Below are 20,240 nucleotides of genomic sequence, written 5' to 3' on the forward strand. Positions count from 1 at the left end.
AGATTTAGTGAATGTTGCAAAGTGCACTTTTTATATTTGTTCTATGTAATTAATGGTAATTACACACAATTTTTTTTTATATTGTGCCCTTTATATTGTGCGTAATTGGTGTATATTATGAATTTGGTAATCCTCAAATATAAGATACTGTCTTTTTTCATTTGAGGGTGCTGCATTATTGCTGTTCTGTCACTTAACTCTTTTTGATGGATGGCAAGTTATGAGTAGAAACATTCAAATATACAATCTTGCCTTCAGGTATAATGGCAAGTCTAAAGGTAGGCTGATCATATTTCGATAAATGTATCTAGTGTATGTGTAACTATTTTTATAAAATAAGGTGGCCAATTCATGATAAAAATGCAATGTCTGAGATTTTTACTCTTTAAATCTACCCATAAGGTACATATTTCGAAACCCAAGCACAAGCAGTGCAATAAGATTACGATACGAGATTCTAAACAGAACAGCTAAGGGCAATATTCAGGAAATCTTCGAATGCGATTGTTACAGTGCCATTTTGCTGCGTGTCTCGAAGTCTGAATGCTTCGGTAAAACGTTGTATTTGTACACAGAGAACTATAAAAGTATCAACCGAAACTTTTCCTTCTTGAGGGTCAGCTCTCTTGGTCAAGAAATTTATAAATTCTGGCGTGAATCTGAATCCCATCTGAGTGAAAGCTGAAACACGAGATAAAAGTTGTTAAGACTCGAATTAGTAAAAGTAACAATGTATTTTTGAAATACTTTGTGTATTCAAATCCAGGTGCCATAATAAAAAAAATCGCAATAGATGGTGGTAATGGTGTTTAGTTGGTATTAAATTAAATATGCTTTTGAATCACACAAATAGGAACTATAGGCAACAGTTAAATACTTATTCTAATTGATATTAAGTGTTCCTACTATTAACTTAAATGATTTTAATATAGGTATTTGACATAAAAGTTGCAGATGCAGACGTTTCTCAATACTAAGTACCTTTAGATAGCTCTTGTTCATCTATATGTCCAGACTGGTCTGTGTCGTAAGTTTTGAATACAGCAAGCCACTGATTAATGTACGTGTATAGTTTGTCAAACTCTTCGAGATTTATGTGACCTGAACGATCTTTATCGAACATACCTGAAATAAAATCAATAGCAACAATTAGACTTCTCTATAGAGACACGCAAAAATGTAGCAAGTATCTTCTTAACTAGTAAATAAGACTATTTTTAAATAGATCATACTGTTAACTACTTCACTTGCTCAATACAAATGAATGAATTTGATCAGGGAAGCACAACAAATATTTTTCAAATTATAATGGCTAAATGACCACCAATATTCAGTGTTTTAATTTAATACTTACTACGTTTAAAACATAAATTATATACATATTATAGGTACATTTTGCTTACCAATCATCAAATTGCATGCAGTTTCCGAAAACGTCCGCCCTTGTGCGTTCACTAACGCAGCTTTTAGCTCTGCCGAAGTAATGAATCCAGATCTATCTTTATCAACAGCGTAAAACCACTGCTGCACTTGAGGAGATATAGTTCCTCCTGCTCCAATTGAAGGGTATGGGCCATGCCCGACTTCTAGTTGTCCCGGGGCACCAGGTGGGCCTCCGTATCCTGGTTGTCCATAACCCGGCTATAACAAACGTTTAAATTTAGAATTAGATAGTTTTAATGAATCGATCATTTAGTGGGGTATTTAAAACAACAATAATAATTTTGATATTGCCGAAGGCGATGTGAAGACCAGCTATTTCGCAAGACGAACCTTTCCTACTGATGGGCAAGGTATTCAAGATTGGTTATATGCATGTCTGTACTGAGGGTCGGCGTTTCTGAGACTTCTTAAGTATGTATAGTTCGCACCAAACTGCTAGTCCGCTCTGAATATAGATATGAATCGCGTCGCCATAGCATATTGTCTGACTATACCTGCTCGCGACAACTTCGGAGCGGATAAGCAGTTTGGCGCGAACTATACCTGTGTATTAAAAGGAAAATATACTTTTATTATTAGTTTTCGAAAAGAACACCTACTTTACACGGGCGAATAAATCTCATCAAGGTATATGTGAAACAATATCAATATAATTAGAAAACATTATACATATTATAATAGTAGGTATAGGTAGGTGCTTTATTTATTTGTAATAGCTAAGGCATTACACAATGAGGTTGGAAAGTAAAAAGAAAGATATTTTTATATATTTTATAAGTTTATTCTATCAAGTATAAATAGTAGTAACTCTAAACATTGTATGTAAACTTTGTTTAAAGTTTATAAAACAATACAAAACAAAAGTTTTATTATACGTCTAAACTAGAATAAATCATTATTATTCTCAATACGACGGGATGAAAAATATTATACAATAACATTAAATTAGAACGGGCAAGTGGCAACATCTACAAAATCCCATAGAAATGCTAGTCTTATTTATAAAACTGTTACAAGTTAGCGGCCTAAACTTAAATATCACTACATTTTGTTGAAAATTACTATACTTAATTAGCCTAGCTTGTTACAATAAAAAAAAAACGTTGAATCAACTTTTTATTACAAAAATCAAACTTGATCAGTAGAGGCAAATAAAAATAGGCAGGTAGTTGTAATAAGCTTATTATAACTTTCTAATTATTATTTTTTTCCCACTTTTTATTAAGTAAGTATATTTTTCAGTGCAGTTGGTATAGTAAATATGATGTTTCATTGTAATTACAAGATATTAGCACCTACATGTTAAACACATGCAGTCCGTAATCCATATACATCGGTATGTCAATTTATAAATATTGGCGAGTAATTAAAATGGATTAAATCATTTGCATTATACTTAATATTTAGCTTTATGTAACTAATCAGATCACTAACGGTGAAAAATCATTTATCTCTATCTTTTTATTATAGTTTGTTTCGGAGAATTACTATATTTATGTGAAATGTAACAAACCCTAATAAATAGCTACATTAAATACTATATAACTATATTTTACAACACATTTAAAATTACTTTTTAAATTAATCTTAACAAATTCTTTAGGCGACGGTAGGGAAATACATTACAAAACTTAGTTAACTACATAGTTGTTTGTCAATTAGCAATCCAATATAATACATAATAGTGTGTATCAGCTATAACAAAATTTAAAGCTGTTTCTGTAATAAATATATTTTTAAATACAATAAATATATATTTAGGTGCGGGTTTCTGCAACTAGCTTTTATTATATTAACTAAATATTATCAAATCCGTAACACATTATTTTGGAATTAAAAAAAAAAGATAAGCGATGTTTACACAAAAATGTTTTGTTAGTAAGAGACTATACATAACATAGTAGGTGCATAACAGTACAAATCATACCCATTTTAGCACTTTTTCTGCGAATTTCGGACTATTGATCTTAATATGACATCACATGCTTCAGCATTGAGTGGGCGATTATACCTATTGTATGTATAAGCCTAACAATTCTCAATTTTTTTTTCAAGCATATGCCGGATTTACACTATGGCGGACTTATATTTCAACTCTGCATCCTTAAAGCACATACACAGCAGTGGGATAGAAATGGTATTAATAATAATGATTATATAAGTATTTAATAGGTAGGTACCTACTAACAGTACCTACTTAATGGTTTTGAATATCATTAAGGGAAAGATGGATTGAATACACATTTTCAAATCGTTACAAATATGAACAGGATACATTTTACTTATATTTACATTTTATAAATACACAGACTACTATTTACGGACGTATAAAGCGCAATATTTGGATTCAATAACGCATGTATTTGCTATTACAGCTGCCTATAATGTTAAACTTATATTAGACTTACTATAACATTTTTAGAAAAACTTTCGTACAATACTACCGGACCATTATAATATAAAGCACTAATATTAAATATTGTAGATTTCTATCAAAAACGGTATAGATTTTATTGTGTCAAAACGGTAAGCTTAACAATTATAAATTGCCAGTTACACGCATATATACTTTATGTATCGCATTGTTTTATATATGAAATGGTAGGCTATTAATTATTATTTTATACCTTCGAACAATTTTCAAAAATTAAGCTAATTAATTTTAACATATAGAGCAATCTTGCCTCAACGGTACAGCTTGCAGATTTTAACATCAGGATTTGGTAAAATCGTTAATTTGCATTAGTTGTCTACATATGGCTAACGCTTAAAATATAAAGTGGGCACAGTTGTGATTTCAATAAGAGAAATAATCAATACTGTTTATTACATTAAAAACGGTTCAAGGCACAATTTTCAGTTCCTAAGTGCATTAGTAATTTAAATCTATGCTATTAATTTACGGATTCATGTTTCGAACACTCCGAGATGCGAACGGATATCCGTGTTACAAAGCGTTTGTTGAAAAAAACAAAGTTATTTGGTATTAAGATCAATAAAATATTTTTATTTTTTTATTTATTTATAGTAATTGTTAAAATAGTTATTGATATTTTCTGTAAAAAGCCTGCTTTAGTATTAGCTGTGACCCGTATACTCCACTATTTATTCCTCTATGAAAACGTTGCGTAATCGAAATCACGAGAGCGAAGTTATAATTTCAAATTGCTTCCGAAGATTTATTTTATCATGACTTGCTAAACTGCATAATGTAAGTCATCAGCAGATGTATAAAATTAGTCCTGTTTTTCTTCCTATAACAATAATATGAAAAAGCAGTTCCTTTATATTAAATTTGTGCCCAAAAAAACTATGTAATCTCACTCCATCCACATACACACAGCTAAAAGTATTATTAAATCTATTAACTAATGGGTAATTTTTAAAACATAGAAATTCTGGTTTATTTTTCAAAAAATCAAGAGTATGCAGAGTTATTGTACTATATTAATTTAGGATAGAGTATTATGAAAGTATAAATTAGACTAGTCAACAGGCCCAAAAACTGCCTATGTTTGTTTTTCTCACAGTCCCCAGATATTTTTCTTTTCCATTCAAAAATAGTACATTACAATACGAGGACGAAAAATTTTTTTCTGACAAGTGTGAGTTTGCAGGCCGAGCCGCAGGCGAGGACTGCAATCACACGAGTCAGAAAAACATTTTTCGTCCGCGTGTTGTATAAAATTTTATATTACGGGGTCGGAAATGGGGGTTTTGCGCACGCGAAGCGTGCGTAAAACGTCAATTTACGCACGCCGTGATATAAAATTAGATTACCCATCAGTAATTCTAATTACACTATCATAATAATTATATAATCAAGTCTATAATTTATTGTTACACTGTTGTTTATATATATAATAACTGGAAAGTATTCAAGATAAATTAGACCATATTGGTTAATATAAAGTAGGACTTTTTAAAAATCAGTATATAAATAGAGTAGCTGTCATATAATCACTAAATATAATAACTAAATTCTATATAAACAGAAACATAAGAATAACTCTATAAATGGATTCATTTCTAACTATTCCTTAACAAAAGTTTATTGCCTATAAATATTAGAAATCAACAATGATCATACACATAAATGACATTCAGTCTTTTATATCAAACCAATACTGGCAAGTTTGTTATATTTTGTACTAAGCAATCAAGTATTAAAATGCCTAAATCCAGTACATTTTCACTAAGTAAACATAAATCAATTTAAATTACATAAAAAAAGATAAACAAAACATCTATAGACATTGTTCAAAATGAACCATAATATTGCTTCTTTTAAGCTTACTTAGTGAAAATGCAGTGGGAATAACAAATAAAAGTTCTATATTTTACTTTATACCTAGACTTACACATTACTATTGTGACTAGAAAAACTGTAAGTAGCTGGAGTAACACATGTATTTACACACACTTGAATTGATGGTTTGAAGGAAGAAGGGAGAAGCTTATGGGCTTCTGGCACTGGAGAGTAACTCCGACAAACAGTCTCAAAATGCACTTGGTCATTCCGGTCTGTAGGCACTCCATCGAAACTAGTTTGTTTAGCTGAATCACCAGTCCCACTATCCTTGCACGATGAATGCTCCGATATATTGTCCGGGAACATCTGAGGTGAATCACTATCACTATGCACTACTTGTGTCATTTTCATACTCTCGGTGGGATAAGTATGCATGGCACTAGCCATGCATCGACGGGTATGATAAATGATCACTACCCAAATAATAGAAGTTCCTACTGCACAACACACCACCGTAATTATAATAATACCTGCCATATTCTCCTCGTTTACCTTGAGTGCTACAGGAGGCAACACCTGTAACTCTATCATGTCCTTTTTAGTTCCAAGTTCATTTGTAATCTCACATTCATATCTACCTGCATCAGTTGATTCAGCTTCAATTATGATTAAAAGTTGATCATTTGCAGAGAAGTAAGTCCGATCTGTGTGTATTATTGGTACCCCATCTTTAAGCCACTTCAGTACCGGTTTAGGAGAACCAGTTATCATACATTGTAACACAACAGATTCTCCACTAGTAACTTGTTTGTTCTCCATGACTCTTATAAATGAAGGTTCTTGTAATACTGTCAAGGATGCATTAGATATGATTGTACCAGCTGGATTTTTCGCTGCACAACTGTATATACCCATGTCTGTAGTTTTAGCATTTACAATGAAAAACAAATGATCAGTAGGCATGACATTCATACGCCGCTCTCTAGCAGCTGGGAAATCATTGCCTCCATCTTTTTTCCATGATATTTCAGGTAGGGGGTCACCAACAGCTGCACAATTCAAAGTCACAGTCTCTCCTGTTTTTACAGTAACATTGGTGGGAGTTTTTGTAAATCTTGGAAATGTCACTATATTCACTTTTGCCTTTGATGAATATGTAGTACCAAACTTGTTACTGACAACACATTGGTATTTACCAGAATCAGAGTGAGTCACATTTGGTATCACAAGTGTTGAAGTAGCTTGAGGATGACCTTTATGTGACAATGTTACATTTTCATATACTGTAGGATTGCTAACATTGCCATTATTTTTCTTCCACAAAAAAGTCATGTTACTGTATGGATTTGATGTGGCCGAACACACTAAGTTTGCAGATTGACTTTTGATAGCCAGATGAGTTTTTGGATGCTCCACTATTTTAGGTTTGGGAGAATCACCACAATTGTCCTCTCTGAGTTTCGATATCACAATCCCTCTTAGTTCAGAGGGATAGGCACATGTTGCCGTTATATACTTTTGATCTACTTTGTCCCTAATCCATTTCACTATCCATAACAAATTGCAATCACACAAAAGAGATGATGAATTTAAATGTAATTTCTGTATCTTTGTCATAGATTCAAATGCATGTTGTTGGATTGATGTGATATTATTACCCTTTAAATCCAGTTCAACAAGGTTGTTTAATCCTTCAAATGCTCTCGAGTTTATGGATCTTATATGATTAGAAGAAAGAGTAAATGTCACTAAGTTTTGTAATTTTGAAAATGGTCCTGACATGTCTTCCACTGTCCAAGAGATTTTATTATTATTTAAATATAGTGTTTGCAGTTGTACCATGTGACTGAAAGCTTCTTGGGAAATAGAGGCAATATTGTTGTAGTTCAAATTTAGAGTATGAAGTTTAACCAAGTGTTGGAAAGTACGGCCTTCAATTTCACGTAAATAATTGTGAGACAAATCTAAAACTTCTAAATTTGTACACAATTCCCAACTACCAAAATCAATTTGAGATATCAAATTGTTAGATAAAGATAATGTTGTCAATGATTCCAGTCCGTACATCCAGCCTTTAGAAATACTTTTTATATTATTATGATCCAAATGTAATAAATTCACAGACTTAAAACCAAAAAATGCTCCATCCATGATGTTATCTATCTTATTGTATTTCATTTTTAATGTTGTTAGGCTAGATAATCCTTGGAAAAGTAGAGCATTGATAACATGTAGCTCATTATGATTGATTTCCAATGTTTTTAAGTTCGACTGATATTTAAATAAGTGGTTAGGTAATGACGATATTTCGTTTCTGTTCAATTTTAGCTCCACCAAATGAGATAAGTTATTTAGGGCCCCATCAGTAATCAGTTTAATGTGATTACTGTTCAGACTCAATTTCCAAATAGAACTGTTAGCAGGGAAACGTCCCGCGTCAATTGAGCCAATGTTATTTCTATTTAGGCTCACTTCCTGCAAATCGTTCATATTGAGAAGATTCGGTATATGGTGCAGCACATTTTTGTCCAATTTTAACGTTTTTAAGGCCAATAACTTATCGAAACCTTCAAAGGCATCCTCATTTAATTTATTGGAGCTTAAGTCCAATTGTTCCACCCACTTAGGAATTCTTGGCACAGTAATCAAACCTTTCATTGAACAATCCACATATTTTTCCAGGCAAGCACATTTCTGAGGGCATTCAAATTTTTCATTTTGCATTGATAAACGTATCATCAATGTTATTATCGATATCAACAGCAAATGGGAGTCTCCCATTTTTATGCATTTGGATAGTTGTCCCACTCATTGAAAGTACACAACGATTGTGTCTTTGTTCTTACATAATTCTTAATTCACACTTCACATTAGCAAAGTTTATTAACCATTTCACTTCACTTATATCAGTAATGTAAAATAACTACATTTTGTAAACATTTTATGAGATAAATTTGTAAAACATTTCAACATATTTATCGAGATGGACTCGGCTGCCATTTTCTTTGATCAATCGTCTGCACTCTACAGTGTTGCCAACTTAGCCGCTTTTATACTCGTACAGCATTTTGTTTTATGTAACACTGAGATTGATACTCGCCGAACATAGACGAATATGTTTGAATAGGAATACGTAAATATAACATTGGGAACATCAAATTAATATACCCCACATATTTGATATTCTCCACAAATACGACGTGTTCGTTTTCCGCGCGGTGTCGGAGTACTCAAATACGTATAATATACTCTCGTCAATGAATACGTAAAATCAGCTAAATTCGAAATTTCTCAGAAACAAACATTTTAATGATCTTTATTTAATATTCTTGTATTTATACTATATGAAATCAGAAACATTTCAGAACAGGGAAAAAATCTATATAAGTCAAGAAAATATGTAAGAGGTTTTTTTTTGTTTGCAAATTACTAAAAAACAACTCAATTGATTTAAATATATTATTTATAAGGGTTACTCTTTTGAGTGCTGGTCCTATTCTAGAAAAATAGTATGATGATGTCTTCATTTAATACAAGTTATTGGTTGATCCCATAGAAGAGAAGAATACTTGTTTTTTCTGTTCCATGGTTGACCCATACTACTAATCTATGGGTTGACCTCCCTATAGTACAGATTCTCATACATAAGACACTACAGCGACTTCGAAAACCCACTAAAATCGCGCTCAAAGCGCGTTTCTTAAAAGAGATTTTTTCAAAAAAGATTTTTAAATAAGCTAAACATTCTCCAATATTCATATTATTGTACCATTTTCTCATTTTATAGTAATGCAATTACTTAAAAAAATGTTTATATAGGATTAATTTTCATTGAGAGCAAAACATATTAATGTTTCTATTGTCAACTACCTAAGAAGTGAAAAATTTCAATAATTCTATTAATTATCAACATTTAAAATATTACTGCAAATCTCTTATACTTAATTATTATTCTAAAAATTTTGCATTTTATTGACAAAATTATCTTGTACTTTTTAGGGAGGTAATACAATTTAATTTTGTTAATTAAAAACTGAAAACTGTTTACCTGGGAAAATTGAAAAATCATTAATAAACCTGACAATGAATGCTCATATGCAATAGAACATTGCAGTATCCGCTATAAATGCAGAAAAGTTTGTTGGACTATACATAGAGATGGTATCCCTTCTCATCCTCCTCCTCCTTATGAAAATTGTGGGCTTTTTTATAGTCTTTTGATATTTCCGAAGAAAACATTCATAGTATCTCTTGCTTGGCATATTGCTATACCAGTGATAAATTTTAACAACACTTGACTAAATGTATAAGATTTTAAAGTAACTATTATCATACTATTAATAATATACTCAATTGATTTGTTTTGTTTATTATTTAATAAAAGATATATGCCATTCATACTAAGCTGAATCCTCGTTTTTTAAGGGAAGCTCTTCCTAACCATTTGTTAAGCTCATTCAACTTTGTAAACTCAATAGATTTCTATAATTATAATTTATTTTAATAATTAAGTGACTTGTTAACATACATTAATTAAGTCTATTTTCACTAAGTGGTCTTATATTGTATTACATGTTTTAAGAAATTAGCAACCTAATTCCAACTATGTCTTTGTAAAGCTTTTGAGTATGGTGTTTTAAAAGTAGTAATTGATTAGCACATATTGGTTCCTACTTATTTAATTATTTATGATTGGTATGGTATTTTTGATCATTGAATGTTGATATTATCTGAATTAATAACATTAATGATAATTCTGTAGAATACTTATATGATCATTATGTAGTAATTGATTCAAATTTATATAATAATTGTAGGCAGACAATATAATTTGAATGTACACATTATTCACACTATATAATACATGAGATAGTAAGAATCAGGAAATTATAAGGACAACGGGCACACTAAGATGGTAAACAACTTTGTAGTGAAAGTTATCCAAACATTTGCTTGTGTGTGGCAAAGTACTGGATACCCATAAACTCTAAACTTACCTGTAGCCTATAGGTGTTATAGAAGCCACTTGTACTATATAAGGGGTGGTCTATTCTACACTGGGTTTACAATAATAAATATGATGCCTAACTTAAGTTAAGTTGGTGTAAATACCATTACACATAATTGAAATTGTAGGTAAAATTAGTCATATTTTTTCAATTCGTGAAATCATATCTCACGCCATGAAGATACATGTACATACATGTATGCTGTTGTCAATTTTTAAAATGACTCCCTAGCTAGCCCAATACAAGCCAATTAGCACAATCATAATGTTTTGCCTCAGCTAACCTTATCTACCAAAAAAACACCAACTTACTTTATCTACCAAAAATCACTAACTTGGTTGAAAAGTTTTTGATGGACACAGTACATACAACTGCCCATTCGGTCTAATTACTATTCTAGGAAGACTTAATTAACTGTATCGATGTTAAGTACAATACTTATACTCACGTTGTAAGCCATTATTCGGTTTTTGCGAAGCCTGAAATGAACAAATAATCAATAAAAAACTATAACACAATTAGAAATTTCGTAATACCATATTAAATCGTTTATAATATTAACAACCTCACCTATTTCGAAAAAGTAACGTTATAAAAAAGTTGTTTTTTGTATTCTTATTATGCACTGGATTAGTTAATTATAATAATTTGATAAACAAACGGTTTACTTGTAATAACAAATAAAATCATAAATTAAATTGTATTGAGCAAATAAAACTTTCCTGATAAGACCTTGACTGACTGTCAATATTCAGTCATAATGTGCAATGTCAGTCAAATGATACACTGACAAATTACCAAACGTTCAGTAGTGTATCAGCAAAAACAGTTTATTACTTTGCTATAGTAATATATTGCATCGTTATAATCACCCATTAAAATAACGTGATATACAATAATTATGTTTTATACGTCGTTAGTTAATAATATTTTTTATAAGGGAATATGTATGTGATTTAGATTTGCTTGTTATTTTTTTCCTCGGTACATTACGGTCCTGAAATTACATCTAAACCATTATTTTTTCTTTATTTCGTGTTAAATTGTTTAAAACTTTAATCAAAAATCGTAAATTATGCGCGCGAAATTCAAATTTGCAAAACGCATTCCCATTGGTCGAATCGAAACGTCACATAGCGTGTTACGATGTTTATCGGCGTCGAAATTCAAATTGTTTGAGAGAAAAAATTGTTTTTGTCTATATTCCTACAGTGTTATTTATTACCTAGTGCGATTTTTCTACATAGTATTAGTAGGAATAATCAAGAACAATGATTGAAAGTAGTTTTGTCAAAGCACAATCGGACTATTTATCTAAAATATGCAAAATGAATAAACTGGTTTTTATGCATAGGTCAATTCGGAAATATTTAACTGATCATAACTTATTATGTTAATATTCTTTTTTTTTATAATATAGGAGTAGCAGACGAGCATACAGTCCGCCCATGGACATATGTAATCAACCCCAGATAGGATTAGATATTCCCACCTAAGGTCGGCCACAGATGCGCCGCTACCCCTGAGAACTAAGCTGGAACGCCTCGGAAAAGTCTGTCTCCTACCACACCCTTCAAACCGGAACACAGCATCACCTAACACTGCTGTTATTAGGTAGAAATAGGTGCGGTAGTGCCTCCGGAGTCGAACCACAAAGGGTTCTACGACCTTCAACCAATCACCTATCTTCATCTATCTTTATAATATTATAATAGATTATAATGCATTTTGTGTGTTTCAAATGATAGTATTTGTTGTAGAAGTCGATAAATACCTAACGAAGTAGATGATCAATGCAATATTTTAAAATCATTTACCTAAAATTATTGTTTGTTACAGTAAATACAAATGTTAATGCGATTTTGGAGATACTATATCTGTTTCCTATAATCTTGCACCACATTTACCGTATTTTCGCATCTTTTGCAAAAGAAAATAACACTATATAATGTATTTATAGTTTATAGTACCGGTTTTGCACAATAAGTCCAGGAAATATTTATAAAGTAGTTATTTAGCCTTTCCCATGATGTAAATAGCGATGAAACCTGAAAATGTTTAATAATACCTTTATGTGCATACAGTTATCATCAATATTAATACAAATCACGCTACGTGACGTCATTCAAAGAGCGCGTAAAATGGCGGCGTTCAAATGTGTCAAATTTTATTGATACTTTAAATAATTTTTAAAAAAATATTTCAATCACTAATAAAATTGTTTATATTTTTTACTATGTTAAAACGATGTGATAAGTGGTTTAAAACAATAAAATAAAAATGTGCATATTCCCTTCTTACGACTTTATTCATATCCAGTAATTTCACCTCTTTGCATCTGTGTCCACAGCCTAAATAAATAACGAATCGAATGAGCTGTCCTAACCCTTGACGTTCTGTCATGATACGTCAAATCAAACTGCAACACGTCAAAAGTAGTCAAACGAAAAGATTGTTCATCTTTGTGATTTGGATGCAGAGAAGAGTAGAAATTTAAGTCTTATTTTGGATTTATTTATTGTAAAAATATTTTGAATTCCAAAAGGAAATAACATAAAGTAATTTCCGATTGACTGGTTAACAATTGTTCAAGCTTTGAACATTTTTTTTGGGGGAATAATGGAAACATACGAAAGCGTTTTGCTTGTAAAAAATGAAGTGTTCGTGTTCAAAATACCTCCTAGGACATCGAATAGGGGATACAGGTAGGAGTTATCATTATGTATACATTTAGTTTGCTTGTTTGAAACATGAGGGTAACATTGTAATGTATCGCAGAGCTGCCGATTGGAATTTACAAGAACCGCAGTGGACGGGGCGTATGCGCTTAGTGGCGAAAGGGGAGGAACTGATAATGAAGTTGGAGGACAAATCAACTGGCGAATTGTTCGCTAAATGCCCCATCGACAAGTACCCAGGAGTGGCTCTGGAATCTGTGACTGACAGTTCAAGATACTTTGTTGTGCGAATCCAAGATGATAATGGTATGTATATTAATCAAGGCAGATTATTGTGATTTTTATATGTTAAAAAAAGCAAATATTATGTAAAAATATAGTTTGGTTTCAACTATGCATGCATGCATGCTCAAGTTTTATTGCAAATATCAGATTGATTGCTTGTCTATTACTTAACAATGACATGGTAAAAATACACCAATTTCGGTAAATTAGGTAATTGTAATGTACAAGGTCAATATGCAATCAATCAATAGTCAATAAAATATATTATTATTTATAATCAAATTAGATGGCAAGGGTCAGCTTTATTCAATTAAATGTATAAAATAAAACATACATTCTATAAAAAAGAATTATAATTTTGTAAATTCCTTACAGGGCGTACTGCTTACATTGGGGTCGGGTTCGGGGACAGATCAGATTCCTTTGACCTGAATGTGGCACTCCAAGATCATTTTAAATGGCTGCGAAAGGAGCAGGAAGGTGAAACAGGAAATCAGCAGCAACTAGACCTTGGCTTCAAGGAAGGCGAAACAATTAAGATCAACATGAAAATCACTGTAAGTGCTTCTTGATATTATCTATACTTATATAACTAGATGTAATTTAAACTTAAGGGTATGTAACTCTAATTTTTCGAAATTATGTGATGTTAGAAATTAAGTGAAGGAGAACACACCTGAGTTATTTAAACAAAAAAGTACATAAAGGTGCATGAAATATACTTACTTGGCCATCATGGTGAACTATGGCCTGACACAACTGATACATCTGACACAACAACTGATACATTGCTAAGAGACCCATGCCTAGCAGTGGTACTATGAAAGATTGACAACAACATTGGATTGATGGACACATGGACGGCAGTGACTAGGGTTGACTGCTTGTTTGTTTGTTATTTCATTAGTATAAAAAAAGTCAGCCTTGAAATATGAAATCATTAATCTAAATATCAAGCATTGTTACATATTGCAGTAAATATGAATCATCTGGGCATTGTTAGCCAGTATAATATGTATATCTCAAATATGCATAAAGCAACATAGCCTTGAATTATACTAGTTAGATGTTTGTTGCATAATATTGTGATAATTATATTTGTAAAGGGTTTTCTTTTGGTTTACCATTGTTAATTTTGTAGTAAACATTTACCATGCCAATTTATTATATTTGTTGGAAGTTATATACTTATTGTGTAAGTCATGGTGCAAATAGGGTTGCCAACTATATGTGAAGAACAATAGTTTTTTTTTAATCGCAAAAATATGTTTCTTTTCTGCTCTATGTTTTTGCAAGTTATAATGATAGATTTTTTTGGCACTGTTTACTCACTACATATTATACAGTAACGCATTATTACAATGTTCGTGCAGTGATTTTGTGTAGTAGGTCATCTAAAGTTGTTACATTTGAATTAGCAATCAAAATATACATACCATTAAATTATTTTATCGTATATATGTTGGTTAATAGATACTTACGTAAAGTACTTTAAATTGACTAACATATTGTATTATATAATAATATGCATATTATATTATGGGTGGCAACCCTAGATTAGAATGTAATCTGAAATGTGTATTACTTTGTTTGTTAATTTTGCAATAATACATAATGTTTTTTAGAAAAAAGATGGAAGTGAAGGTAGCCGACCACGGCGGGCCGCAGGTCTCGGACCTGCCGGGGGGCTGTTGCCTCCTCCACCGGGCGGTTCGAAGTTACCACCCCCACCCTCGCCACAGCATGCTCCATCTCCATCAGCTGCAAATGCGTCTGCTAACTCTGAATGGGGCGAGTTCAATTCTGCAAGGTAATCATTCAATATAGTTCTTTTAGTTTCTCATTAAAAGGTAGTAGAATATAGTTTATGGATGGTGCCAAACAGCCCCTAATAATATGTTATAAATCTTATAAAGAAGAGTTTGCACCATTGTACGCTGATATGATGGATATGGTTTGTAGTATAATTTATATACATCCTTATAGATGTTTATCTTTATGCTCAGGTAGATAAACATCCTATCAGTGATTAGGTTCAGGTTAAACTTAATGACTGTATATTTATTGATAGATGGCTGTAATTATTTATTGATTGATGGCTATAGTCACTAAGATCATGATGATCCCATGTCTTTTTCACACATGCAATATAAATGTCATTAAAAAAATGTTTATACCTGGTTTAATCATGTGTAGGAGAGGTATATTTTTGCATAATAAACCCACACCATAAAATATCATAAAACCTTGGTATAGAAATATAAAGAGTAAAGCTGTAATAATAGAGATGTAATTACGCAATTAGATAAGCACTTGTTTAATGGTTGTGATTACATTCATATTAATTTTTTCTGTACATAGAATTCATTTCTAAAAGCAGTAGTAGTTTATGCTAGTAACGTAAAATAATGGTTTTTGTTTACAGAAACAGATCCAGATATTAAAAATAAATCTATAATTTTGAGAAACAGTTAACGGGACTTTATGCAAATAAGGTTTTTTCTTATACTGAACATATATTTTCTGATACATTCAAGCATACAATATGCTAATTGTTTTTTTTCACTTCACATGTAGTGTTCTGAAATGAACGGTATTCGAAAACATCTCGAATGTTTTAATTGGAGCTTGTATATATAAAAACGTGTCAACGTGTTATGAGCGTGTTACGTAACAAAAGCTTAAAAATATTTTCTCTTGTTTTTCAGTGCACCAAGTCAAAAGCCAACCACTCCAGCTAATCAACAAAACTGGGTACAGTTCTAAGTTGCTTGAAGAGTGTGCGTGATTGGGTCGGGATGTCTGCAGTGTGACGCAGAGTGATGCTACAAGATTACTTATAATTATACTTAAAATTTCGAAAAAAAATGTTATTTGAATCACAAGATTTATTCTTTGTAGCATAAAGTAGTGCCCGCCTCATGGAATTTGATTGAAATAGTTTAAAAATATATTGTAAAAAATATTTACTTTTAGGCTTAAGTTATGAATTGAAATCACGGTAAGTCATTCTCTTTTCGAATTGTAGTATCCCAGTTTTAAAGCTGTGCGTAATAAGGAAAGCTTTACCCATTATTTCAATATATGATCTATATCTTCATATTACACGCAAACATATAAATAAAAATATATATTACGTTAAGCTATGTTCTTTCACACAGTTACTTCCGTTACAATTAATAAGATGTTGGTTTAAGCTGACTGCCCATTGGCTACTATCGCCTGTGCGTTGCATAGGCTACAATCTTGTCGCTTAAGCTGCCGAGCAGTCACTTGTCCTCTGCTGCTTTTGTTCAATTTATTGTTTGAGCTACCAACGAGCGATTTATGTTTGATTTTATTCGAAAAAAGGCAGCACTCTATTGTACATGGGTCTAAATATATGCATGTACTATTAAATAATCGTACAACAATTTGTGATTCGCCTTAACCACTACTTAATATTAACGCTTAAGCTTACAGTTGCACGAGCTAAAGTAGCCAGTGGGAGATCAGCCTAAATGAAATGGTACTTCAATGTTTGGGTCGAATTATTAGATAAAATCATCTTATCGTATAAAAATGTATGATGTTAAGTGTTACTCTACAATTTTTATGCTAGAAGCTGTACATTACAATCGTTTAGTTGAGGTTGCCGCGTAATGTATGCATTTTATTATGTAATGGGTACTTATGATTTTTATATGCCGAGATATTGACCTAGTTGCATAGACGTTCACGCCGAAAGCGAAACTATGGCAGTGGGGTATCTGTTGACATTCATATGATTTAATCTTGTTTGTTTTTTTTTCTTTTTTAGACATTTTGTTAAGATCGAATTGACTGTCTCTCTAGTTAAGTTAGTTACAATTAACTAGATTCAATGTACGCAAACTGAAAAATTTTGTAGAAGGAGGATATTGTCTAAATTCGATCTTTGGAAGGCAAAAAACTTGATTGATTGTTTATTAATAAAGTGTAATAGCCGTTATCATAAGTACTCTTTAGTCTATCATTTATTCGATGCGATATATACTTAGTTTATTTAAGAACGGATAAGAATTTGATGTTAAGTCTATATGTGGAGAGTGCGGAATAGTAAACATACCTAAATATAGGTAAATATATTAAGGAGACTAAGTTATTCTTTACAGTACGAGCGGGTACTACTGCACACATTTCAATACTGGATACCAGATTACAACGTAGAATATATTATTGTTATAAAAGAAATAGGTATCTGTATATGTGGTAACATCTATTATAATTATATCATACTTACGTAAAGTTAGAGTTAGTTACGTAGACTGTTTTTGGCTCTATATCTTATTGTTATATACTATATGTTGTTGAAAATCTTGCATGTCATAGACAATTTTTGTGTATATAGATTCACAATGTGATCGCTTAGATGTACAAATGTTTAAACATTCTTATTAAAGATCTGTTTTGCCATTGTGTTTGAAACTGTACAAATGTAATAAAGCGAATATAGCAGCAAATCACAGATTTTCGTTTATTTAAGGAATATTTTTTTAGCCACTTTCAAAAATATGTTGTATTTTACTGATTAAAGGTTTCAAAACAAACTAACTTATTTCCATTTGTGTTTCCTGAAGAGAACCAACATTTTTATTGCACGCCAAGAACACTAATTTGAAATTTAATTATATTAAGTCTAAAGGGAAATTCCTATCTACGATCACATTTCTACTTATCTAAAGCTTTGGAAATTAAGTACCAATACTTGCATATCTAAAGCTATTTATCTAAGTGGCGCAAAAAGCGCTTACAATGATAAAAAGAGCATAAAATGTGCATCAATATTGCTGTCACAAATAGGTAAAGTTATTTTATTTAACTATTCTTTAGTGGAATATGTTGTCTCAATAAGACTACACTCGTGCTTAATTTATGTGTGCGTGTACTTGCTTCTTGATAATTGATTGAGTTGAGATTTTGTTGCTAGTATAAAGCACCTAAATATAGAAAAAATATAATATAAAAATATGTTATAAATACAATATATACCTATTATCTGTTTTAAGAAACAATACGTTGCAAACACAAAAATATTACACAAAAAATTCAAGTCTTATTTAATTAAATAAAAAAATATAAAGAATTCTCTTGGAATGTCAATAATCTATCACATCTTCGGAACGTGTTACGCAGAAGCAGCGCTGCAAGAAACTCAAGTACTCCTAAAATGTAGCTATGTTTTATTTGTAATATAGAAGTAGTAGATGAGCACGCAGTCCAACTGATGATAAGTGGCTACTGCCGCACATGTACATCTGTAATCACCCCAGATATGATTAGATATTCCTACCTGAACTCGGCTTCTGGTGCGCCGCTACCCCTGAGGACTAAGCTGGAATGCCTTGGAAATGTCTCCCTTAGCACATAATTCAAAGCAGAATGCTGTCATTAGGCAGATATAAGGACGGTGGTGGTGCCGCCGTAGTTGAACCACAAAGGGGGCTACAACCTTAAAAGACTTTTGTTTAGTTTATCTTATTTAATTAATTTAAATTCGACGTAATTCTTACTTACACGTGGTTGTTCGTAGATAGCTAAGATCTATAAGTCGCCACACTTAGGTGACACGTTTTAGAAATTTAATACGCTTGACATAGAATTTCCATTAAGGAGGATTAAGCTAGGGAACACGACAAGTGCTCTGCGCATTTTAATAGCTAGTTGCTTTCAGGATTTTGTAATGAGTTGCCGTTACCAATATGTTTTAGCCCTTTTAGCTGACTAATGTTCGCAAACAATACGCTTAGAATTTGTTAGGACAAACTAGAAACCTAAATGTGCTAACGGTGCCTAAATAGGACATCGGACCCCTAAAGGACTATTATTAGATAAATTGTGTAATGAATAATTTATTTATTTTAATTGCAATAAAAGTCCCTTTTTGTATAGATTATAACAGTGAAGGAAAACATCGTAAGAAAACCTACATACCTACCTGAAAATTCTTAATAAAATCTCATAAGTGTGTGAAACTATAATTACATTACCTTATTCATTTAGTTCTAATAAAATATAATTACATTGGGACTATATTGTAGAAGTCTATTTTATTTCTGCACGTGCATTAGTCTTCCATCGAGATAAATAAGCATCGAAATTAATAATTGTTAGCTTGTGCGATTTTACCGGCATTAAATACTTAGTAGAAAGTAAAATATAATTAAGGAAATTAATCATGGATCGTAAATTTCGGCCCGTTTATGTCAAACGTCTAAATCTTCAAAGCGCAAGCCTTTTACTGTTTGTATTTTTGGTTAAAATAAAAGCGGCGAGGGATTTCGTTTATCCACGATGCGATTTGATATTCAGCATTATTTTAAGGAGCTTAGTAATAAATTATAGATACCCGTCACTTGTAATAGAGATTTATTAAGAGCCTAGCGTTAGAAGCATCGTGCGCCGACTTAGAATGTAGCGGTAATTATACGTAAGTACTTAATAAGCTATGTGACCCGAGGGATTAGGATTTGTGTCTACATATTATGCCTAAGTACTTATATGGATAAAGATTGATGGTTTAAAACACGTGCTTTCAATCTGAGGATGCAGGGT

General features: G+C 31.7%; 2 protein-coding genes across 3 annotated transcripts; one reads left to right on the plus strand and one right to left on the minus strand.

The window, feature by feature from the left end:
- Positions 1-55: 55 nt before the first annotated feature.
- Positions 56-11,194, minus strand: Pef (penta-EF-hand domain containing protein peflin). Of its 2 annotated transcripts, none has more exons than XM_073087377.1 (4): positions 11,153-11,194; positions 1,404-1,641; positions 982-1,125; positions 56-681 (listed from the first exon to the last, which is right to left on the minus strand). In XM_073087377.1, the coding sequence occupies exons 1-4, from the start codon at positions 11,162-11,164 to the stop codon at positions 458-460; spliced, it is 618 nt and encodes a 205-aa protein (XP_072943478.1). In that variant the 5' UTR covers positions 11,165-11,194; the 3' UTR covers positions 56-457. The 2 variants fall into 2 exon arrangements, with proteins under 2 accessions (XP_072943478.1, XP_072943479.1); XM_073087378.1 differs by lacking the exon at positions 11,153-11,194 and adding an exon at positions 5,861-8,724.
- Positions 11,195-13,104: 1,910 nt separating this feature from the next.
- LOC140753119 (NECAP-like protein CG9132) lies at positions 13,105-17,655 on the plus strand. The gene is made up of 5 exons (XM_073087509.1): positions 13,105-13,409; positions 13,483-13,688; positions 14,043-14,224; positions 15,293-15,477; positions 16,376-17,655. The coding sequence occupies exons 1-5, from the start codon at positions 13,324-13,326 to the stop codon at positions 16,431-16,433; spliced, it is 717 nt and encodes a 238-aa protein (XP_072943610.1). The 5' UTR covers positions 13,105-13,323; the 3' UTR covers positions 16,434-17,655.
- Positions 17,656-20,240: the final 2,585 nt, after the last annotated feature.

Source organism: Epargyreus clarus, unplaced genomic scaffold (assembly GCF_041222505.1).
Source record: "Epargyreus clarus isolate Ecla_fem2 unplaced genomic scaffold, WU_Ecla_fem_2.2 ptg000026l, whole genome shotgun sequence".
Lineage (NCBI taxonomy): Eukaryota > Metazoa > Arthropoda > Insecta > Lepidoptera > Hesperiidae > Epargyreus > Epargyreus clarus.